Genomic DNA, 24,740 nt, shown 5'->3' with positions numbered 1-24,740 from the left:
GTGCCTCATGGTTGCAACAGGTTGACCATCATCTCAAGGAGATGGGGATGGGCCTGGCATCTGCCTGGGGGATGGCCAGACGGAGGCCCCTGGAGTACCGGCGGAACGTGGACGCAGAGACGTGCTGTTCTGGCACATGCTCCCATACCTGACCTGTTGTGTGTGAAGAAATGACCTTTGTGGTAGTGGTTGTGTGTGAAGAAATGACCTTTGTGGTAGTGGTTGTGTGTGAAGAAATGACCTTTGTTGGAGTGGTTGTGTGTGAAGAAATGACCTTTGTGGTAGTGGTTGTGTGTGAAGAAATGACCTTTGTTGGAGTGGTTGTGTGTGAAGAAATGACCTTTGTGGTAGTGGTTGTGTGTGAAGAAATGACCTTTGTTGGAGTGGTTGTGTGTGAAGAAATGACCTTTGTTGGAGTTGTGTGTGAAAAAATGACCTTTGTGGGAGTGGTTGTGTGTGAAGAAATGACCTTTGTGGGAGTGGTTGTGTGTGAAGAAATGACCTTTGTGGGAGTGGTTGTGTGTGAAGAAATGACCTTTGTGGGAGTGGTTGTGTGTGAAGAAATGACCTTTGTGGTAGTGGTTGTGTGTGAAGAAATGACCTTTGTGGGAGTGGTTGTGTGTGAAAAAATGACCTTTGTGGGAGTGGTTGTGTGTGAAGAAATGACCTTTGTGGGAGTGGTTGTGTGTGAAGAAATGACCTTTGTGGGAGTGGTTGTGTGTGAAGAAATGACCTTTGTGGGAGTGGTTGTGTGTGAAGAAATGACCTTTGTGGGAGTGGTTGTGTGTGAAGAAATGTCCTTTGTGGGAGTGGTTGTGTGTGAAGAAATGACCTTTGTGGGAGTGGTTGTGTGTGAGAAATGACCTTTGTGGTAGTGGTTGTGTGTGAGTAAATGACCTTTGTTGGAGTGGTTGTGTGTGAGAAATGACCTTTGTGGTAGTGGTTGTGTGTGAAGAAATGACCTTTGTTGGAGTGGTTGTGTGTGAGAAATGACCTTTGTCACATGGTTTGGCAGCCATATTGCATTTACCCGAAACCCTATAAAAATGCATCGCTCAAAAAAAGCTCTGGCGATGGTTTGCAATCCCTGAATGCTCTTTTTCTTGTTTCATTCTTGTACTCGTTTACATGTTTGATTTGAGCATTTTTGTAAAGAATAATATATGAAAACCTTTTTGTTATCTTTCACAGAGGCCTGGGTGTGCTCTGGCTTTCAAAAGGAATTAGCCACGTGGCTAATCCAGGTTTAGAATGATTATCCACAGGAGAAAGGAAATAGCCACATATTTTATTCAAAAGTTTTTTTTTTTTTTTTTTTTTTTTAGCAATATGAAATAATAAGTTAATTTTAAGGCGGATGAGTGAGTTGGATTGTTCAGATTGGTTGGATGAGTGAGTTTAACGTGCGAGATTGGTTCAATGAACGGCCATCAGGGGAGGTGGTGATTGTGAGGGATGGTGGTTGTGTGTGTGGAGGGGGGGGGGTATGGTCGTTGTGCCTTTAGTGGGGGATGGGGGTGGTTGTTGACCAGGATTGGACCAATCTCATGCCAGTCAAACTCACTCATCCAACCAATCTCTCCCAACAACTTCACTCATCCAACCAATCTCACACATCAAACTCACTCATCCAACCAACCAGTCACACATCAAACTCACTCATCCAAGCAAACTCGTACTACTACTGATTGTGTCAAAACTCACCTGGCAACCACTGACCCAACGAAGCATGTTGCGCCAAATCATTCCAGGGGGAAAAAAAAATTTTTATCAAAAAAATTAAAATAAAATTTTGAGATGAGAATCATGGGAATCATGTGTAATTTCGGTCTTTTTTTTTTTTTTTACTTTTATTTTTTTACTAGAAACTAGTTAAAAACTACTAAAGTTAGTATATATAAGCTTGTACAATATCACGCGTGATTCCCGTAATCAAAACATACAAAATGGCGGCCGTTTCAACGAAGGTTGAATTCTGTGCTAAAATCACCCAAAATTCGTCTAAAACTGGTAAAAAAAAAACCCACTAAAACATGGATTAGCCACAGTGGCTAATGGGTGGTTTAAAATATTAGCCACAGTTAAGGGGGATTCGCCCTGTGGCGAGCGGCAGCGCATTAATGCGCATTAATGCGAGCGGCAGCCCAGGAGGCTTCACCCATTAATGCTTTCTTCCTTCTCTGGTGGTTATGAAAAGCTTCAGAGCTCATTGATTAATCGTGTCTGTATATTTACATGTCATGACAGGGATGTTGACCTTTGCTTCCACATAGGATTGCAATCTCAGCAATCTAGCACCGGCTTATCCCTCTTTGGAAGGAGTGATCTTGGCTTGTCCGGCTCAGCCAACAGCAAACTCCGCAGGCATTTTTGTCTGCACTTGGCAGCTGGCTTATCGGGATGGGGGTTAAAACATTTTGTTAAAAAAATTGTTCTTGTACTCATTAGGCTGGATGAGGGTTGGAGGTGGTTACGTACGACCCGCTATGTGTAACATTGAAATTCCAGGCCTTGCTGTACTCTGAACACAGAACAATTTGAAATAGACGCCTTTGGCTGTCATCCGGAATAACAAGTTCATTCACACCATTTGAAAGCATTTATCCCTGAGCAGGGGTCAACTTTTTGCGGGCTCCAATCGTGGTACCCTTTCTTGTGGCAATGTTTTTACGGCCGGATGTCCTTCCTGACGCCAACTGCTTTAGTCGCCTTCGACCCTGCAGCGATAATTACCAGTATACTGGTGCTCATTTCGCCGACCTTCGGAAGGATGACAGGCTGAGTCAACCCCCCTGATGCTAACTGAGTGGCCAGTGGGGGCTCGACCTCAGGACCCCAAGGATCCCAATCCACCGCTTTAACCACTGAGCCACACCAGGCTCATATCCAGAGTAACAAGTACAAGAACACAAATGTACATGCTTGGGTGGATCTCGGACTTAGTAGCGGGTGGGTTCTTATGTCGTAAGATGTCAAATACATGACCATCGCCAAAGGTTCATTCTTTATAATTAGACATTTCAAGCCGCAATCTCTGGCCTTAAATCATGCTAAAACATTTTAAAGGAATAAATGTATAAACTTTTAATTTCCTCTGCCACCGAAGGTGGACGGTTATGTTTTCACCCCTGTCTATCTGTTTGCCTCTGTCTGTGAGCAGGATATCTCAAAAAGTTTGGAGATGGTTTCGGATGATACTTGGTGGACAGGTTGGGTGTGTGATGAGGACAAATTGATTTGATTTGGATGAATATCCAAATCAGGTGATGATGATTTAAAAAAAAAATCTAATTTTTAAAAGTGATTCTTCACCATTAGTCCGAGAGATATGGCCAAAAACGATGCATAGCATAATATATCAAAAAGTTGTGGACGAAATCAAAAAAAAGGTCTCAGTCAGGTCAGGTTAGATCTGTGACCTGCTACAGGTACCATGTAAACCTGTACTAACCTGTTCCATGGTCGGGTTGTCGGCGACTAAACCGTCTATCCCACCAGGTTTTCTGGTGAGGAGGGTGTTTGGATATGGACACCCAGCAGGATTAAAAACAAAACCTGTCAAAGGGCGGAGGAGCTCCTTGTGAGCCAACGGCCATCCATATCTAGTGCCCAACTGTGTCTGCGGACGTCCTCCTGCAGTTGGATTACTTTTTTATTAGGAGGTTGGTGGCAGGATTTGCACTCCGGCCACCGTAAAACACAAAAACGCAAAAAAATCTGAAAACCCACTCCGTGGGAGTACCTCCTGTGCAACTTCCCTTCGCAGGGCAGCTCACCGGATGACGGGATTGGGGCAAAGCCTTTGGGACCCCCAGTCTTTGATGATAAGAGGGAAACCACGGGATAACATCCCTGGGTCAGATTGCGGGAGAGTGTGTCGGAGTGGTGCTGAGGTGTCGTCCACCAGACGGCGGTCTCCTTGGGTTAACCTGAGGCGGTCCCTTCGGGTGGGTGCCTGGAATGTCCTATCCCTAAGAGAGGATGATCACCTGTCTCTGTTATCATCTGAGCTCAAGCGTTTCGACATCGGGATTGCAGCTCTCTCTGAGGTTCGGAGACCGGATTGCGGCGAGATAATGGTGGGTGGTTACACCTACTATTGGTCTGGTCGCTCTGATGGTTACCATACCCAAGGAGTTGCTGTAGCTGTGTCCAATAAGCTGACCCCAATGATAATTGAGGCAACACCGGTCAACGAGCGTATTATGAGATTAAGGATTCGTCACTCCTTAGGTGTCATTTCCCTGGTCTCTGTTTATGCTCCGACTGAGGCGAGTGATCTCACCGTGAAGGATGCATTCTACGCCACACTCGAGTCTGGTTGATCAGTGCCCCAGACGAGATACACTTCTAGTCTTGGGGGATTTCAACATGGAGGGAGATCAATTGACTGGAACTGATAGGGATGGTTATGAGGTGTGTGTTGGTCCCCATGGGTCAGGAACTATGAACCAGAATAGCACCAAGTTCCTTGACTTTCAAGTTTCTAAAATCACCATTTTTTTTCATCCGATTGACTTGACATTTGAACAGGATTTGCATATTGCATCAATGAATTGGGAAACTAACTATTTTTGAGGTGAAAAGGTCAAAGGTCAGCTCGAGGTCAAACTTCTAAAATCACCAATTTCAATCTGAAAAAGAATCAATTTTCATCCAATTGACCTGAGCTTTGATGAAGATTGTCAATTTTAATCCTAACGAAATGGACAATTTGATGTATCCATGGCAACCTTTGGAGAGAAGGGTGGATTTTGCAAGTATCCTGCTCTGCATGAGGTCTTTTTCTTGTTATCTTGCCAAAACAAAGTTTTTGCAAGATATGTTAGTCAGCTTGTATGTTTTTTTTGTTTGTTTGTTTGTCTGTAATCACGTATAAAAAATTCTGCAGAGCACAGTTATCATCGGAAATTTTTGCAACTTCGCATATCAGAGGCCTATAGAGGTCCCTTTCAGCGCACAAAATTTTGAAGGTCAAAGGTCAAGGTCACTTTGGCGCAAATCAGGGGAGTTGACGAAACCCTTATTTTTTGAGTAATTTTGATCGGATTGTCTTCAAAGTTCATGGGAATATAGTTCATGGTCTGGTGCTCAGCTGATTAATTTTTGGTGGCGATTGGCCTTGACCTTCATTTTTTTTTTTTTTTTGGTCTGTAATCACGTATAAATCACTCTGCAGAGCACAGTTGTCATTGGAAATTTTTGCAACTTCGCATATCACAGGCCTATAGAGGTCCCTTTCAGCACATAAAATTTTGAAGGTCAAGGTCAAAGGTCAAGGTCACTTTGTCGCAAATCAGGGGAGTCGACGAAACCCTTATTTTTTGAGTAATTTTGATCGGATCGTCTTCAAACTTCATGGGAATATAGTTCATGGTCTGGCACTCAGCTGATTAATTTTTGGTGGCGATTGGCCTTGACCTTCATTGTTAGTGCCTAAGGTCAAACATATTTCACCCCAAGGTCAAATTTTCAAGTTTTAGGAACCATATCATGTAGTACCTCAAATTGAACACCTCGATGAGTGCTTTCTAGATATGTCAAGCTTGAGACATTATGACGTCATTTGGTGACGTTATGAGGCAAAAGCATATTTTTCATGGTTACTCTGTAGAACGATTCTCATCGGAATCTCTCGTAGGCAGATATTCCTCAAGGAGTCGCTCCTGGTGGATAGTAGCTTTGTTCACCTCAGTGTGACCTGAAAGAAGTCACACGTGGTCACCTATTGGCAAGATACGGGTCACTCTGAGGGTGACATTGGTTTATTTATTTGTTTGTCTGTCTGTTTGTTTCTTTGTTTCTTTGTATGTATATATATATATATATATATATATATATATATATATATATATATATATATATATATATATATATCTGTGTGCAGGAGATCTCAAAAAGTTGTGGACGGATCTGGATGAAATTTGGTGGACAGGTTGGGTTTGTGACATGGAAGAATTGATTCAATTTTGATGAAGATCCGGATCCGGATCCGACGACTATAATTTTTTTATGTTCTTCTTCACCATTGAGAGACAGGGCCAAAAACGATATAGTACTGTTTCGCATGATATTTCAAAAATGTATTGGGCCCGATATGTTCTCGTGGATGAGGCATTGCGTGGCGGAGGTATACGCTCGACCCAGTGCCCTTCTTGTTTCTCTAATGCAGTGATGTTGGCTGACTTCCAAGCAGACGAAAGCTGACTTAGGACAAATGATCGAGTGAAAAGGGCAGAGAGGGTTCGTGCCGGAGCAGCAGAGGAGCTTTTTAGGACATGTGACCTGACGTTGTCTAGTCCAGTTGCATAATCCAAGTCGAGTGTTGAACGAACTTTTTCCACCTTCTCAGGTGCAAAAGACAGAGTCCAGGAGAAATAAAGGTGTGATAACTGAAGATGAGGTGGGATTAATCCATGCGGTGAGGGGGGATCAAGGAGGGGGCGTTTAGTGGGGGTAGCGTGGGGAGGTGTTCAGTGGGGGGCATGGAGATGGGGGAGGGTGGAGGGGGCGTGGAGAGGCGGTGGGGTGAGGGGTGGGGTCATGGGGAAGCGTGCGGAGGGTGGGGTCATGGAGAAGCTTGCGGAGAGTGGGGTCATGGAGAAGCTTGCAGAGGGTGGGGTCATGGAGAAGCTTGCAGAAGGTGGTGTCATGGAGAATGCAGAAAGTTGGGACACGGGGTGGAGGGATATTGAAGAGAAAGACACATAGGAGGGGTGGGGTTGTAAGGACGTGGGCTTGTAGATGTGGGGCATGGTACTGACATGGAGGGATTTGACACTAAAATAACATCAAGGGGGATTTGATTGTTGTGCGCAGACAACCTCTTCAAACTGGACTTCTCAAATTCCCATATTTAACATTCCGAGATAAAGATCATGGGATGGGTGGAAGAAATTTTGGGTCGGGCACGGAGAAAGGTCGTGCTCCATGAACCGGGCGAGGAATGACAGATCACGCATTTCAGTGACAGGTTTGCAAAATATACCTGATGAAGAAGAAGAAGAAGAAGAAGAAGAATATGATATATGGATTGTGACGAATAAGAACATATGGCGTGCTGATGCCAGAGAAATAAGTGAAGTGAAGCATTTTAATACATTCTCAAAAGCTTTTAAAGGAAGAAGTGTTTTCCTCAATAAAAACATTGAGAAAATGATATAGAACATGAGATTATCAGGCAGTACATGTCGAAGGCAGAATATGATTGAGTTTTGGAGGGAAAGAGGTTTAAAAAAAAAAATTTGTTTTAATATTTTTAAGTAAGGGGGGAATAGGATAATGTTGAAAAGGCAGAAAGCAAAACATTTTTTTTGGGGGGGGGGAGAGAAACGGGGAAACAGAACCACAAAACATCCTCAAAACCGAGATGCTTAAGCTCCAGATATCTAAGAAGGCCAAGGCTGTATAAAAAAAAACGAATTCAACAAATATCGACGACAAGGTACGATTTATCACCAAAAATGTTCGATTAAAAACAAAGCACACAGGGACAAAAATATAACAGAAAAAATATACATTTGTCTTCGCTCCTGTCATTCCGATGCCATGCTTCCTTCTGCCCTCTTGTATTATTTGTCTCCCATTCATATTCTGTTTCTTGCTCTGCTGTTCAGTTGGTCCATCTCCTGTTCATAACAGTTTTGGGAATGTATTGTTACGGAAATGGTTGAGGGCTTAATTATGTTGTTGTCCATGTTAGAATACCAAGATTGACATTGCCAGAATCGTTCGTATAGGAAGGACCATGTCCCCCTTGTCCTTGCAAATATATCCAATGTAATTTTAACTCGAGTCGCTGTGATTTTTGAATTACGATCTACCCTCCAGCATGATTAGACTACTGATTGAGGAATAAGCACACCACAATGTTGGCTTGTGTGTGAACCACATTTATTAATTAACAAACCACCTCGCACCGTGGCATACCGCGTGTGCCCAGTAACTCCTCTGGTCGGTGTTTTGGGAGTCGATATCCAGTGAGACTGGTTTTGGTCTCTCGGGGCTACACCGGCTTCGTTACAACATTCTGCTGAGTGCTCGGTTGTCGGCTTGGAGTGAAAAGGAAGCTTGTTTTTTTTATGAGGGCGTACTGGCCACTCGCTGCACGCACTGTGAACAGCAAATAGGAATGTCAATTTGTTCGTGGCTAAGAAAGAAGGCATCATTTACAGGAGGAAGGTATTTTTGTTGGTCCTGAAAGGTGTACCTAAAAGATGGCAAGAAAACTTGATTGGTGGCATTTTAGTGCCGAACTAACTTTGTCTCATTTGGATACAAATATTTACGATTAAACTTGTATGGGAATTTGAGCACATACCTCTGCCACATCATGCCTGATCCACAAAAACATATCAGGCCCAATACATTTTTGAAATGTGCTATATATATCGTTTTTGGCACGATCTCTCAATGGTGAAGAATCACTTTGAAAATGAAATAATTCTCGTATCCAGATCCGGATTCTGATCTTCACCAAAATCGAAAACAATTATTCCTTGCTACACACCCAACGTGTCCACCAAGCTTCGTCCAAATCCGTCCACAACTTTTTGAGATATCGTGTTGTATAGTGGTTTAGCCCAATCTCTCAATGGTGAAGAATCACTAAAAAAATTATCGTAGTCGGGTCCGGACCTTCACCAAAATCTAATCTGTGTGTCCTTGTCACACACCGAACCTGTCCACAAAATTCAATCCGAATATGTCCACAACTTTTTGGGACAAACAAACAAACAAACAAACAAACAAACAAGATGATGACGTCGTGCAGAGCACTGTCCTTGCAAAATCCATAAAACAAATTTGACCTCAAAATGAATTGGTGGTTGAATTCAATGACCAAATTTGCAACACCTCTTCAAATTTCAAGTGAATCACATGAAAATTGACAATTTTCGAAATACGGCCGTTGTTGACCTTTTGGCCGATGTGGACCTCCAAAATCATTGGTGGTTGAATTCAGTGACCTGAAATATAAATCCTCTTCAAATTTCAAGTCGATCGAATGAAAACTGAGGATTTTATAAATCTCACCTATGTTGTTGGCCTTGGGCCTATGTTGACGCTTTGACTTTTTGACCTTAAAAACAATAGGCTTCTTCCTTATGACAAACTCTACCATACGGTGAAATTTCGTGAAGATCGGTTGAAAATTGTGACCTGCAGTCGACAAACAGACAGAATAACAAAATCGACTCACCAATACACCTGAAAAAAATCTTCCATTTTGCAAGTCACAGACAGATAGGGGTGAAAGCATAACCTTGTTCACCTTCGGTGGCGGAGGTAACTTGAAAGAACAATCAGAGATTGCAGACCCTCGCCAGAACTTGTTTTATGTGGTGTTTGTGTAGTTTTTTTGTGGTGTATTTTGTGTGGCATTCGCAACTCCTGGTGGGATGCGAAATTTATTCGTGATATAAATAGAAGTGCTACTTTCTAACTGTTGGCAGTGATGACCAGGTACCAAGATGTCCCGCTTTTATGCAACCCTGTCTTGATTGGACACCTGACCCTGACCCATGACGTTTTAAAAAATTATTATTCATTTGAATTCAGAATGTGATTAAAATATATTCAATTCAAATCAAATGGAAGACCAAAAAAAAAAGAAAAAAGAACACAGATGAAATTTTTAAAATAATTCTGCCTGCCAAATCATGTGTCCGATCAAGTTCAAATTTAAAACATATATTCAACGTCACTATGACATCATAATTGTGAAGTTTTCTGTCAATTGATTAAGCGGTTCCAGAGAAAACATTTTTTAATATTTATCTTCAACACAATATAGCTGCCAAACCATATTGTTGCGGGCCGGGTATCGGCGACGAGCACCACCGCTAGATGGAGTAGTAGAGTTGGCTCCACCGAACACCCGGAATTTAGATCATACCTTTCGGAAAACTCCGACAAGTACGGGACCCTTACCGGACCGTAAATAGTCAGTAATTACACCACGTGGTACAGGGTTATTTGCCAATCTTCAAAATACCTGGAGATCCACGCGGCGAGTTTACCGAGTATGCACACCCTCGACGGCGCTCGTACGGAACGAGCCGCTAGTGTGCACGAACCGTGTGCGACCCGAGTGGATGATCACCAAAATCCATCGGTCCAAATGTTCCCTTACGACGGCAACAACGCCCTTGCTAATTCTCCAACACACGTCACGCTAAGCCAATGGAAGGAAACACAGCAACGAACTGATACATTTAACACATTTCGTATGTGCTTCTTTATAATGGGTTTATTTATAATGGGGCAGGGGGGCACGCAAGAAGCAGAGTTATCTGACTAAAGAGATGCACGTATGTACAGCAAGGCACTTAACAATTCCTACTTACTAGATTGGCGCCACACACACACACACACACACACACACACACACACACACACACACACACACACACACACACACACACACACACACACACACACACACACACACACACACACACACACACACACACACACACACACACACGAAACGGTTGCCACAGCCTTTATTGATGCCTCCAGCTCGGAGGGAAAGGCGAGCTGAAAACCAGAGCCTGCCTCGGACCTGTCCACCTCGTGTGGTCTTCGAGCTGATTTGAGCCGATACCAGACACCAGCGAGCTGCGAGCGGCTTCCCGAGCTCCAGCGGATCCTCACGCGCTCCACCAGTTTCTCTCGCTCGCACAGATTTTGACGCTTCCGCAGATTGCCTCGCTCCTCCAATCTCGATCTCCCCCTCTCTCGATCTCCACGTCCCCTTTTATCGCTCTCGGGCGCGGTTTGCTCATGCATGGCTCGCTCTCCGGCGCGGTCCAAGCGAACCGATTCATGCCCATATTTAGGAATGGAATTCATACTCGACGCATTTCAAACACGCCCGCATACCAGCGAGCACGCGGAAAATGCCGGGAGCGGAGGGTTTTCGCTGTTGTATTTGGAGTTGTAGTAGCCGTCGTTGTATTTGAATCTGTAGTAGCCGTAGTTGTTGTATTTTGAACTGTAGTAGCCGTCGTTGTTGTATTTGGAGCTGTAGTAGCCATCGTTGTACTTGGAGCTGTAGTAATCCTAACTATTAAAGTAACTCACAGCGCATATACATTTTTTCACCCATTGGACAAGGGAAAGGGAGCTATATATCCACATTCACTTATCAAAATAACTGAGCTACAGGACCTGAATGTTGTGTGGACCAATATGACCCATCAATTATTCCTGAGCAAACTTGTACACTCAAGGCCTTGGGAACATTTGTGTGAAGGGTCCCCTCAATTCTGAAGAAGAAGATTTTTTAGAGGTTTTAGAGTAAATCCAATATGGCTGTCAAACCATGTGACCTATGACATATTTGTGAACCATTTGTTCCTCATGGGCAGGCGGTCATTCGTGTAAAGTTTTGCCTCGATCTGTTCAGCCACATCAGAGAAGAAGATTTTTGAAGGTTAAAAAAACAAACAAACATATTTTTAAACAATATGGCTGCTAAATCACGTGACCGATGACGTCATCAAGTTTCTTTTTTTATGTGGACCATTTTATCCCGATATGACCGTCAAAAATTTTCATATTGATCAGATGTAGCGTTCTACATATGCAATTATGATGTCATAATGAAGGCACCTGTGGTGTCATAAAAAAAATCGCTTATTTCCCATGACTTGCCTTGTGGCAAGTTTCAATTTTTTCCTTGGTGTGGTTTCAGGGAGAAAGGTCCAAAGTTTGGCCATTTTACCAACATGGCTGCCACACCACGTGACCTATCACATCACAATTATCATTAAAACATTCTACATGAGTAGTCGCACCTATCGCAAAAATTTTGTCTCAATCTGACAAGCGGTTACGGAGAAAAACACAAAAGTTCTGTGCGGACAAACAAATGAAAAATCACACAGAGTGACAACTTGGCAAAACGGAACGGCACTCTGTAGAGAGCATACATCTGACAGGCTGAATAGTTTACATCTTGTACGCCACTGATAGGTCGGATCTGATTCCGGACCTTAACCAAAATCAAATCCCCTTGTTCTTGTCACCTAACCAGCTCTCCCACCTCGTTTTCTCACAAGTCGTCCTCAACTTTTAGAGACAACATGCTATCCCTTAAAAATTTCTCAGATTCGGATCTGGATTCAGATCTTCACCAAAATTTAGCGTTGCCGTTCTTGGCCGGACACCTGCACACGCAATTTTTTTTCCAAAACGATTGCTTGAAAACTGGCCAAAAATTGTGTGACAGACGGACAAACGTGACTGGGCAATATACTTGGCAAAAAAAAACTTTCACCATGTAACAAACAAATGAAAAATCATTCATAGAGTGACAACTTGGCAAAACAGCCAAAGTAGAATGCCACTCGGCAGAGTGCATACCTCTGCCAGGTGGAACAGTTCACGTTTTGTATTCCACTGATGAGCTGGATCCAAACAAAAATCTAATCCACTTGTTTTTTGTCACTTATTTAACTCATCCACCTTGTTTTGTCATAACTCATCCATAGGGTGCATCAAACGCCCCCTTTTTTGCAAAAGTTTGAAAAACATAATGGCGATAGGACAGATGTATTCGAATACATGAAAAAACATTTCTCATTTTTTTTCATAATTTTCGGTCATCATCTTGGGGGTCCACATCGGGGTCAAAGTTCAGGCACGCAGCTCCTGCGCATTTATCAGAATAAGTGTTATTTTTCACTGTGTAGTAATCAAAACTTGTGTCTGGTGGTGAAATAATTCTGACATATCAGTGTACTGCTCCTTTGGTGATGTTCCAGTGATATAGAGCCAATCAAATTTTCCGGGAAATTTGCCGAAGCGGGGAAACTGGTGATTTTCCCAGAAAAAAAAACAACAAAATAGTTACAAATGCCTCGGTTCTGTCAAATTCACGGCTTTATTACCCAGAATTATGTGTATTCATATCAAGGTACTCATATAATATCATTAATGATCAAGTTTCAAGCGTTTCCGGAGATTCGGATTCTCTTTCCTGTCATTCTCAGTGACTTGTTGCACATTCTGAAAGTGTTCTTCAGACCTAGCTGCACCGAGACGGTCCGTTTCGAGTTTTATTAGACGTTCAGCCGCATCGTTAGTTACATTGAGTGCTTTGGTTTTAGATTTTGAATCCACATAGGCTGGAAGTGTTGCCCACTCACTCACTTCATACGTTAAGAATGAATCATCCAGTTCACGTTCTCGGAACACAAACCAAGAATCAACCGAGACAAAGTGAGATAGGCTAGATGTCAAGTGAATGTCCTTGGGGAAGTGAGGCTTTCTGAAGTCTGTACCAAAGCGCCCAATAGGCAATAGTCCAAGTTCCTCTCTATCAGGCTTGACAGAGATGATACGGTCAGCCAGTCGACGCTTCTCTGCATTTGGAACATCCTCGCTGAATAAGGCTAAGGGCACAAACTCAGCTGTTAAGTACCAAAGATGACGCTGTGGAGCTTTGATAGCGGATGTAGAAACCTCGGGGTCCACAGATCCATAGCGTATGAGATCTTTATACAGACACAAATCGTTGTATGGCGCATGTACACAATCTTCCGGGAAAACACAATTTCTGGGAAAAAATACCATTTTCCGGGAGACTGTGCCAACAAATTACAAGCCAACCGTGTTACAGACATCACCAAAGGAGCAGTACATTGATATGTCAGAATTATTTCACCACCACACAAGTTTTGATCACTATACAGTGAAAAATAACACTTATTCTGAAAAATGTGCAGGAGCTGCATGCCTGAACTTTGACCCCGATGTGGACCCCCAAGATGTTGACCGAAAATTCTGAAAAAAAATGAGAAATGTTTTTTCATGTATTGGAACACATCTGTCCTATCGCCGTTGTGTTTTTCAAACTTTCGCAAAAAAGGGGGCGTTTGATGCACCCTATTTGACCACAACCTTTTGAGATATAGTGATATATTTAGTTTTTGGCCCAAACTATCAATTTTAGAAATTAGGCATGTGTTGACCTTTTGACCTCAAAATTAATAGGTGGTTAAATTCAGTGACCTGATGTGCAAATGCTCTTCAAATTTCAAGTTAATTGTATTAAAATTGAGGATTTTAGAAATTTGGCCAATGTTTACCTTTTGGTCTATGTTGATCTTTTAGTCAATGCTGACCACAAAAATAATAGGTGGTTGAATTCAGTGACCTGATATGTAAATCCTTTTCAAATTTCAACTCAATCGGATGAAAATTGAGGATTTTAGAAATACCACCTCAGTTGTTGACCTCGTGCCTATGTTGACTTTTTGGCCGATGTTTACCTCAAAATTAATAGCTGGTTGAATTTGGTGGCCTGACATGCAAATGCTCTTCAAATTTCAAGTCAATCAGATGAAAAATGAGGCTTTTAGAAACTTGGTCCATGTTGACCTCAAAATTGATAGGTGGTTGAGTTCAGGGACATCATGTGCAAATGTTCTTCAAATTTCATATCAATCGGATGAATATTGGCAATTTTAGAAACAATTAAAAATTTTGGATTGACCTTAAGCTGACCCATCCATTGGGACCATACTCTGTACAGTACGTTGGTGCTGTCTAAGCAGTGTCCTGGGCTATTGGAAACAATCCTGGACAGGTCGCCACTCCGACACAGGATACCAGCAAGCTGGCACTCATTTTGCCGACCTCGGAAGGATGACAGGCAGAGTCAACCCCACCTGGTATTAGTTCAACAGCCGAGTGGGATCCCAAGCCCACCACCCTAACCATGACGCCAACACCAGGAATCATGAATTATGTTGAACTTTTGACTGATGATAACCTCAATAGTAATAGGTGGGTTGAATTCACTGACCTGAAATGCAAATCCTGTTCAAATTTCAAGTCGATCCGATGAAATTTGAGGATTTTAGAAAATTCGGCCTATTGGCCTATGCAGACCTTTTCGGTCAACCAAATTCCACGAAACCTCAATGCGTGACCACCGCAGGGTCGGTGACATTAATCTCTGAAAATTTCAGAACGATCGGGTGAGCGGTTTAGGCTGGATGTGAGCGGACACATTAAGACGCATACGCACACACACTCACGCACACATGCACACACACCGATCAACATACATGTCAATTTTTTTTTTTTTTGCGAAGTAAACTAACAAACCCAAACGCAATATGCTCTCCTTTGGTGAGGGAAACAACTCTCTCTTCTTGCTGCCTGCAGGTTTTTCTGTTAAAACAGGTTTTTCCAGGTGTTTTTTTTTGCCAGAAAGGAACATTTAATTATCATGAAGCATTTTCGGTCTTTCCCTGTGGGGAAGTATTTATACCACCTTTCACATCAACAGTGAATCATTAGTTTAATCTGGTAAAAGACTCATCAAAAAGGCATTTTAATTATTTACTGAACAGAATGTACAAAAAAAATGTCCTGCTCGCTTTTTTCTGATTGTTTATTCTTCAGCATTTATCACTTATTTTCTTCCCTAATTTCTTGTGTTAACTGCAAGCACTCTTGGCTCCATTGCTCAAGGTTACAGGCAGCATGTCAGCTTTCTTGCCACTGTGAGCTTTCCATGAACTCAACTATCGTAGCTGAGAGTAAACTTGCTCTTGGTTCTCGGGACGGTAATGTGCAACCAAAATGGTATAGGTTTGTATTTTTAATTAAGTTACTGAAATTTGTGGAATTTGTTTTTCGTTTGGAAGTTGTGGGCTACGATGTGGAGAAAGTCTGATTTGATGCATTTTTATTCCAGGTTATAAGGCAACAAAAGGTGAAAATTTTAAAAGGGGGTGTAGACTTGTGTGTGCATGTGCGTGTGCACGTGCATATTGTTGCGGACTCAGGGTCGGCATGAGAAGACCATGGGGGGGGGGGGGAGCTACCTCGGGTTCCCACCAGACTCTCTGGAATCGCAGGCCATCACACACGGATAACTTTGTGACCCAGCTGGTCGCTAATTGACTGTGAACGCTAATAACTTGACCACGTGACTTGGGGTCCTCCGTCTAATTAATACTGGTTACCTAATGGTCACGTGATTATAATTACCAGGTGACACGCCCTCGGTACGTCTTGTTCAAACCGGATCACCTTACCGCATCAGATGCAGCCGAGCGTAACTGCCAAGGACGTACCGGTTAGAAAAGAGATCGTTGGGGGATAAGGTCCCAGCAAGGCGAGGATACGGACCCTGCTGGACCAATGAAGGTAAAGATGAAAACGAGCTGGGAATATTTCTACGCAAGCATTTATTTGCAATCAGGCGAGGAAAGGTCTGTGGCACAGTGAATGGGGTTTATTATTATGTACAGCAGAGGATAGCAAGGAATTCGTGGGGTGCAACAAAGGGCAAGCAATTTACAAAAGCAGACACAGAGCAGACTTATCCCTTTATATCTCCTACAGTCTTAATTTAAGCTACAACAGGTGCCATCACACATACAAACACAAATCTGATGAAGATTAGATAACCAGAAGGAAGGAGAACAGATGAGGACTAACGGTCTCGCAATACTTGGCGGGGTCGGTCGACCGTGCAACCCAGTACGCTTTGGGGGACTCCCCTATTGTGCGATCCCACCTTCAGAGTTGGTGCGTTATCTCCTGCTTAATCACTCTGGCAGGGCTCGTGGAAACGTGTGCTCCGCACTGGTCCAGAAGAACGTCTGTCGCACACCAATCCCGAGTGTAGATGCAGCGACAGGCAGACACCGAGGTGCAGTGAAGAGAGGACGGAGCAGAGAGGCGGAGAAGTGGGTGAGGAGGACAAAGTGCAGAGAGAGGAGGCGGACGGCTTCACAATCCGCCTATTATAAGCCCCGGGTGAAGGGTGGGGTGATGACCCGAAGTGATGCGCCGTCATCCGAATCGCGCTCTCCTATTGGGACTCGGCCCCGCCCTGCCAGGCTCCTGCAGCTGGGGTGTGTATATGTATGTACAGTGAAACCTCGTTTAACCGCCAGCGCTGGGACACGGTCGTATATGGCGGTTATGCGAGGGTGGCGGTTGAACGGGCGCTTGCTAGAAGGGATTCAGATGTCCGATATCAATGTCACGGTCTGTCCGTGCCACTACACAGGCATCCACGTGCGCCAGAATTGATCGATTGAGGGCGCGTTTCAACAGTCTTTCGAGTTTATTTCACCTTCTATTCCATCCTGTTTGGATCAAGGGATAATAAATGGATAACAAAAATATATAATATCTAAACTACATGTACGCCAGACACAGGCCTATTCACATGTACGTACTGTATTTGTTTCTGCAGACATGTTTAAAAAAACAGAGCTCAAAGTCATGGCCTCATAGTTATTGTGCATATCATTTGCTTATGCCATGATAAGGAACGGAAGATCGTAAATTACAATCTGTACAAGTGTTTTGATTACCACTGAACACATTCGTCAAATTACAGTACTGGTGAAATGGAAAGGCCAACCAAAAATATAATAGAGCTGTCCATACTGTGAAACAGGAATGACCACCACGAGCTACGCACATAGAAGGCCATTGAGAACTTGTCAACATCGGCCTAGGCTGATGATGATGATTTGAAGAAATCTGTGATGGAAGTTTGCTTAGCGGTTGCCACAGAAACTCTGTCAATCTCAAATTGCAACCGGCGCGCCGGTTGTGTTCAACACAACCTGATCGAGTGTTAAACACAATGTAGGCCTCTTTCTTCCAGACATGCTGAACGAAATCTTTGAACTGAACAGTCTCAATGCACGGCACGAGGCAGATGGGACCAGCAGGTGCTCCCGCTGACCATTCACCAATGATGACTAAGGTTATTTTTAGATGATTGCACAATATTAGTGATGTGGCGAAGTACAGGCGATCACTGGCGGATAAACGAGGGTGTTTTTCATTGTTATAACTACTTATGTACTGGGAAAACGTTGGCGGATCGTAATTGAAAAATGCATTATGGAAATTGGGAAACCCTGATTTCCATGCGGAAGGCGAGGGTGGCGGTTAAAAGGGGGCGGTTAATTGAGGTTACACTGTATATATGTATATATGTGTATATATATATATATATATATATATATATATATATATATATATATATATATATATATATATATATATATGATGAATGTAGTCATCATTGGTAAGATATTTATCGGTATGCTGTCCTGATGAGGGCAAATAAGCCTGAAATCTGGATAGGCAGCTCCGTTTGATGTTTAACTGATGTTGACCATGAAATCTTTGTCTGTTTGACAGTCGCCGGGCTGAGGCCTCTGGGTTGGAGGTGACGCTTTAGTGTGGGACTATGTCCCATGGGGATCGGGGGAGTACTCGTCACATTCCACATGTTTCGATATACATTTTTCAGAATATTTGACTTCCTTTCCAACCCTCCATCTCTGTAAAAATTACAAAATGCATTGAAACTTATGGAAGTTGGTTTCTGTCTGAACATTTTCTGCATCTATTAAAGCTACTGATCACACGTTCGTCAAGAAACGCTCACCTGCTCACCAAGTCTATGCTGGTTGCCCACCTGCTTTCATTTGTGCCTTTATTCTCCAGACTGTGGAATCATCTCCCTGTGTCCCTTGTCGTGTCCCCCATATTCCGATAAAAATTGAATCCTGACAAGCCTGTGCGTGCATGTGTTCTGTTCACCAGGTCATGTTGCACCTGCTTCTCACAAAGCGGAGGCTCTGCCGTCACTGGCTGCAAAACTTTGCCGTTGCTTTGCGGTCTGTGATGACCAAGCCCACCATTCCCACTGAGCACAAACCTTTCAAGAAGGTCCTCGTTGCCAACAGAGGTGAATGGCATGATTTTGCTCAAAATGGATACTTGATAAGAAGGGACTACAAATGTGGAGTTCACATTTTGAAAACTCTCTATCTTCTCCATTCACAAATTCATTACAGCCATTTGACGTCTGTTTTTGCTTTTCCTCACAGTTGGTCAGTTAGGTTTGATTTTATTATCTTTCAGGGGCATGTGGAGTAAATGTCACTTCAGGTATCAGATTTTTTTTTTTCTGTTTACAAGCTCGTTATACCAATGACTTTTTTTTTTAATGGAGCGTGTAGATTCCTTGCTTGATGTTAAGCATTGAAAAAGTTTGGAGCACAGACAAACAACCATGGATTGGTTGGCATGGCCTCCTATCCTGCATTGAGCTTCGTGAGAAGGCAACACCTTCTACTTCTGCTACTTCTACTACTTCTCCTTTCTCTTCCTCCTTTCTCCTTATGACTCAAACACACAGATTATGGGGTGGGTAGAGGTAGGAAATATTGTGAACAAACATACCCCACCATGATACGACGTTTGAAAGCAGTTGAACACTCATTCTGATGAGTATCGATACGTTGCCTTGATCTTTAAGTTTTATATTTTTAACTTCATTATCATTCGAATCAATTTCTGTTGGCATCCATTTTAATCTGATTAAGTTTCTAAAAGCCGTATTTGGTGACTTTAAAACTTTGATTCCCAGTGTCCTCTTTAAAGCAAATTTAAGTATTCCTTTTGTTAAAAAAAAAATAATAAAATAAAAACCTTAAAAAATTTGAGACTAATTGGCATTAAAAAGCACAATGACAAATCTGATTTGGTGAGATAGACTGTTGGCAAGTTATTTGTTGAGGATTCTGTGCCTGACGAGTTAATTGGTGAAGACAGCCCCCTACACATCATGCTCTGCGTGCAGGTGAGATATCCATACGCGTGTTTCGAGCCTGCACGGAGCTGGGTATCCGTACTGTGGCTGTGTATTCGGAGCAGGACATTGGACAGATGCATCGACAGAAGGCAGATGAGGCCTATTTAATAGGCCGTGGTCTGCTTCCCGTCCAGGCGTACCTGCATATCCCAGATATTATTCGCGTGGCTCAGGTAAACACTTTGAGCTGCTTATATATTTATTTTAAATCGACTCTTGTGATATGTTTGCATTATCTGCATATTTTACATGCACTATGTTCACATTGTGGAAAAAAAAAAAAAAAAAAATACAAGCTTTCGTCAATGTTTAGAATAGACGTTCCTGACTGCACCTTATCAGCATGAGAATCGTGGAGGGTTTTTTATTGTGCTGTTTTACATGGTACACAAAGTACAGCACAATGCATCTCAACATATTATGTGCACAAAAACAGCAGAATCTTTAAACCCCTCTCCTCCCAGCGTGTCCCGTCGCCGTTCCTCACGGCATATCCCGTCGCCGTTCTTTTGAATGTGCTTTCTTCACTCGTGATTGTTAATGCCCGTCATTGTGCTTGATTTAGTTGAGAATAAATGTGTCATTGTAAATGAATGTGTTGATTAAATGGATGTGGTTGTTAATGATTTTGGCATTTCAGACAAGCTCGCATGTCTTTTCTTACATTGGTCCAACCAAGTGTATAAACGGAGCCAGACAGAAGGTTTGCACCCCTGTAATTGGCTGGATTTAGCCAACAGCCATTCATGGTTTTGCTTGGTCATACTTGATAAATAGACGGGTGGTTGTTGAGGGTGTAGCCCCGAGTTCGGTTGCTGTTCCAATGGAAAGTTAACGTGTAACAGCAGAACGTGACCCTACCAGACCGGTAATTCCAAGTCGAGTGGCTACGGTTGTGCCGTAACATTTGCAACCCGTCAGACCGCATAGTTATCTGGTTCCGGTGGACTTGGGGCAGGAGGTCAGGGAAACGAGTCCAGGAAACCCACGTCCGTAACAATATAATAACAGCGGAAATGGACATTTTAAAAGGATTACATACATTACTTGGCCAAAAGTATGTGAACACTTGCTCATCCAACATCTCATTCCAAAGTCATGGGTATTAATATGGATTTTGTCCCCCCCCCCCTTTTGCTGCTATAACAGCCTCCATTCTTCTAGGAAGGCTTTCCACTAGATGTTGGAACAATGCTGCGGGGAGTTTCTTCCATTCAGACACAAGAGTATTCGTGAGGTCGGGCATTGATGTTGGGCAATTAGGTCTGGCTGGCAGTCGGCGTTCCAATTCATCCCAAAGATGTTCGATGGGGTTGAGGTCAAGGCTCTGTGCAGGCCAGTCAAGTTCTTCCACACCGATCTCGACAAACCATTTCTGTATGGACCTCGTTTTGTGCACGTTTGTATTGTCATGCTGAAACAGGAAAGGGCCTTCCACAAAGTTGGCAGCACAGAATCGTCAAGAATGTCATTGTATGCTGTAGCGTTTGGAAATCATAAGATTTCCCTTCAATGGAACTAAGGGACCGAGCCCGAACCATGAAAAACAGCCCCAGACCATTATTTCTCGTCCACCAAACTTTACAGGTTGGCACTATGCATTCGGGAAGTAGCGTGCTCCGAGCATCCCCCAAACCCAGATTCGTCCGTCAGACTGCCAGATGGTGAAGTGTGATTCATCATTCCAGAGAACGCATTTTCACTGCTCCAGAGTCCAATGGCGGTGAGCTTTGCACCACTCCAGCCGACGCTTGGCATTGCGCATGGTGATCTTAGGCTTGTGTGCGGCTGCTCGGCCATAGAAACCCATTTCATGAAGCTCTCGATGAACAGTGCTTGTGCTGACGTTGCTTCCAGAGTCGGTTTGGAACTCGGTAGTGAGTGTTGCAACCGACAACAGATGATTTTTCCTCGCTACGCGCTTCAGCACTCGGCGGTCCCTTTCTGTGAGCTTGCATCGCCTACCACTTCACAGCTGAGCTGTTGTTGCTCCGAGACGTTTCCATTTCACATTAGCAGCATTTACAGTTGCCCGGGGCAGCTCCAGCAGGACAGAAATTTGACGAACTGACTTGATGGAAAGGTGGCATCCTATGACGGTGCCACGTCGAAAGTCACAGCTCTTCAGTACGGCCCATTCTACTGCCAATGTTTGTCGATGGAGATTTTCTGGCTGTGTGCTGCATTTTATACACCTGTCAGTAATGGGTGTGGCTGAAATAGCCGAATCCACAAATTTGAAGGGGTGTCCACATACTTTTGGCCATGTCGTGTATATTTTGTGCAATGTTAATGTCAAAATTCATCGAAAAGACAATATCCATTTTAAAGTGTGTGTGTGTAGAATGGCTTGAGAACAAAGCTTGATTGAGTCACTTAATATTTACCTACTTTTTGTACTTTTCTCCAGTGGAGATTTCAAGACCACAGTGGAATGAAATTCCTGTACTTGTGTACAAAGAGCTGTGTTTTGGAATCGAAACACAGAATATTTTTGTATTAGTGCACCATTTTTAGTATGCTGAACAATGAAAATTGGTCTGTTTTTTTTCAGGAGAACTCTGTGGACGCGATCCATCCTGGCTATGGCTTCCTGTCGGAACGAGCTGATTTTGCCCAGGCCTGCCTCACTGCCGGCATTACCTTCATTGGACCTTCTCCGGAAGTTGTGCGCAAGATGGGAGACAAGGTTGAGGCTCGCGCCATTGCAGTTGAAGCCGGTTAGTCACACATATGCCAAGATTGTTTTCAGTGAAACTCCTTAGCTATCAAAACAATATGTCGACAGACTATTTGGCATAAGGAACAAGCATCATAAATAATTGAAAGCTGGAAGGTAATACGGATATTGGCATTTCGTGGTTGTGTGCTCCCAGTGCTGCCACCTTTTAAGGCCAGTTGGGTGGGAGGTCAAGAATGTGATCAGAGGGACAAATATTGGTCAATCAGCAGCTGCAGTTCTTGGTTGGTGGATGAGTCTGTGTGACCCTGGCGATGCGGATCGAGGAGAGAACAGGATGTGTGAAATTAGATGTTGGCTGGTGAGAAGACTGTCGAAGGGTGGTCAAGCTGCCTGTGATTTCTGCCACGTCCACTTTCCGTCAACAGTGAGCGACTTCATTTGGACAAAATAGCGATAAGGAAGTCATGTGGGTAATAACTGACTTTCTCACACGGCTTGTTCAGGGTCGAGTGTCTCGTGAGATACAGTTGCTGCTCACCCACACCAAAACCATTTTTGCAGTTGCAGTGTGCATCGGAAGTCCTTGAATTTGTCGAAGTTGAGAAGGATCAGGCCTGTCCTTGTAAACAAGTGTGTTGAAAACAAGTCCGTCCGTCCCTCCAAATTAGTTATAAAATTGTGAATGTTTTACATTCGGACACGCAACGGTCTTCATCTGACACCACGGTAAGAGTGCATCATTTGACGATATTGTTTCTTTCTGATCTTCTGTTCATAAACCATTTAATTTCTTTATGAGAAAGAATGCGCCCGATGCTTCAGCGTCCTTTTTAAGACGTCGCTTCATTTTGTGTCGTTGTCACTTGCTGCTTTTTTGTTCTGACTGCCATGATGTGCTTGTCGCCGCTATGTGCAGGTGTGCCTGTAGTACCAGGGACCAGCGCACCAATTTCTACTGTGGCTGAAGCACGAGCTTTTTCCGAGACGTATGCATTCCCGATCATCTTCAAGGCGGCATATGGTGGCGGTGGAAGGGGAATGCGTGTGGTGCGAAGCTATGACGTGCGTGTTCCTTCCTTTTGATGCAATTTTCCTCTTTGACATCGTATATCGACTACTTTTTTATTATTATTATTATTATTTCACTCGACTATGGAACTTCCGATTGGATTTTTGCTTTCTCTGAAAAAAAAAAAAAAACGAAACGTGTTACATGTTGCATGTAAGTAAGTACAGGCAGGAAAATGCCTTCATCGTTTTAGCATTTTTCTTTCGAGCCTATTATTGAAAAATACAACCTGCAAGTTCAATGTTTGGAGCCTGTTGTGCTTGCCACTGGACCCTTGTCATTTTCTCAAACTAGGAGTTAGAAGAATCCTTTCAGAGGGCTTACTCTGAAGCCTTGGCAGCATTTGGAAACGGATCTCTCTTCGTGGAGAAATTTATTGAGAAACCTCGCCACATCGAGATTCAGATTCTCGGTAAGCTCTGCCGTGTTGCAGGTTTTGAATCTCCCACGGTCCCCTTCCCGTTGGAAATCTCTCAATGACTGTGGAAACCACGTTTGCAAAACGGCGTATTGCACAGTGTGCGACTAGTTGCGATTTGTCAGTTTCACCTTGCTTCGTGCCAAGATTTTGTCACGAGTAGTACAATGCACCCTTTGGTTTATCAGACGGTTTCACAACTCTCCTGCTCCTGCATGATACCATGCTGTTCATTTCTCTCATGGACTATCCATGTGATGTTTATCAGTTTGGTTTCAGATGACGAAAGTATTTCATCCAAGGGAAGCAGACACAGAAGTTGACTATTTTGACCCACTGTGTCGATGCTTTATCCACACTCCTAAACTTTACACATCAATTTATTATCCCTATGCATTTTGAAAGAAAAAACAACCAAACAAACAAAAAAATCGGGTGGGTATTGTAATCGGGTCCGTCTGGCCTTCTCGTCCTAACAGTTGTGCGGAAATTCACCGAACTTGCTCGTTGTGATCACCACATGGCAAAAAGCTGTGAGAGCGTTATCATTTTTAGCCCCGTATCACTGGAACAATTATTGTTCAGGTCAAACGAATTGACTTGAAAATTTGACAGGAATTGTATCGTGCCTCACTGAATTTGGAAACCAACTATTTTTGAGGTCAAAAGGTCAACTCGAGATTAAATTTCTAAAATCGCACAATTTCATCCGATTGAGCTGAGCTTTGATTTAAGATCATCAATTTTAATATTGATGAAACAGACAATTTGATGTATCCATGTCAACCTTTGTTTTTTAAGAGGAGGGGGTGGATTTTTGCAAGTATCGTGCTGAGCCCCGACATGCATCTTGTTTGTTTTTTGATTGAGTGATACTGTGGGATCTTTAATGTTAACAATGTCATTGTTG

General features: G+C 43.1%; 2 protein-coding genes across 3 annotated transcripts in view; one reads left to right on the top strand and one right to left on the bottom strand.

Annotated features, from left to right (window-relative positions):
* Positions 1–24,740, top strand: part of PC (pyruvate carboxylase) — a 587,030-nt gene that overhangs the window by 4,979 nt on the left and 557,311 nt on the right. For both annotated transcript variants that reach the window (XM_085877423.1, XM_085877424.1), the window contains 5 exons: positions 18,607–18,751; positions 19,649–19,833; positions 22,215–22,380; positions 23,260–23,405; positions 23,707–23,824. In XM_085877423.1, the coding sequence (XP_085733549.1) occupies positions 18,610–18,751; positions 19,649–19,833; positions 22,215–22,380; positions 23,260–23,405; positions 23,707–23,824 (757 nt within the window). In that variant the 5' untranslated portion in view covers positions 18,607–18,609. The remainder of the gene's footprint in view (positions 1–18,606; positions 18,752–19,648; positions 19,834–22,214; positions 22,381–23,259; positions 23,406–23,706; positions 23,825–24,740) is intronic.
* On the bottom strand, positions 12,407–13,975 carry LOC147027807 (uncharacterized). The gene has a single exon (XM_085877418.1). The coding sequence runs from the start codon at positions 13,582–13,584 to the stop codon at positions 12,943–12,945; it is 642 nt and encodes a 213-aa protein (XP_085733544.1). The 5' UTR covers positions 13,585–13,975; the 3' UTR covers positions 12,407–12,942.

Source organism: Eptatretus burgeri, chromosome 4 (genome assembly GCF_056783735.1).
Source record: "Eptatretus burgeri isolate ZD-2024b chromosome 4, Ebu_testis_v1, whole genome shotgun sequence".
Taxonomy (NCBI): Eukaryota; Metazoa; Chordata; class Myxini; order Myxiniformes; family Myxinidae; genus Eptatretus; species Eptatretus burgeri.
Note: the sequence above shows the minus strand (reverse complement) of the source record. Positions and strands in the feature narration are given on the sequence as shown.

Bases quoted from the DNA above. Each gene is read 5' to 3' on its own strand.
- LOC147027807 (XM_085877418.1), bottom strand. From the start codon at position 13,584: ATGGTATTTTTTCCCAGAAATTGTGTTTTCCCGGAAGATTGTGTACAT.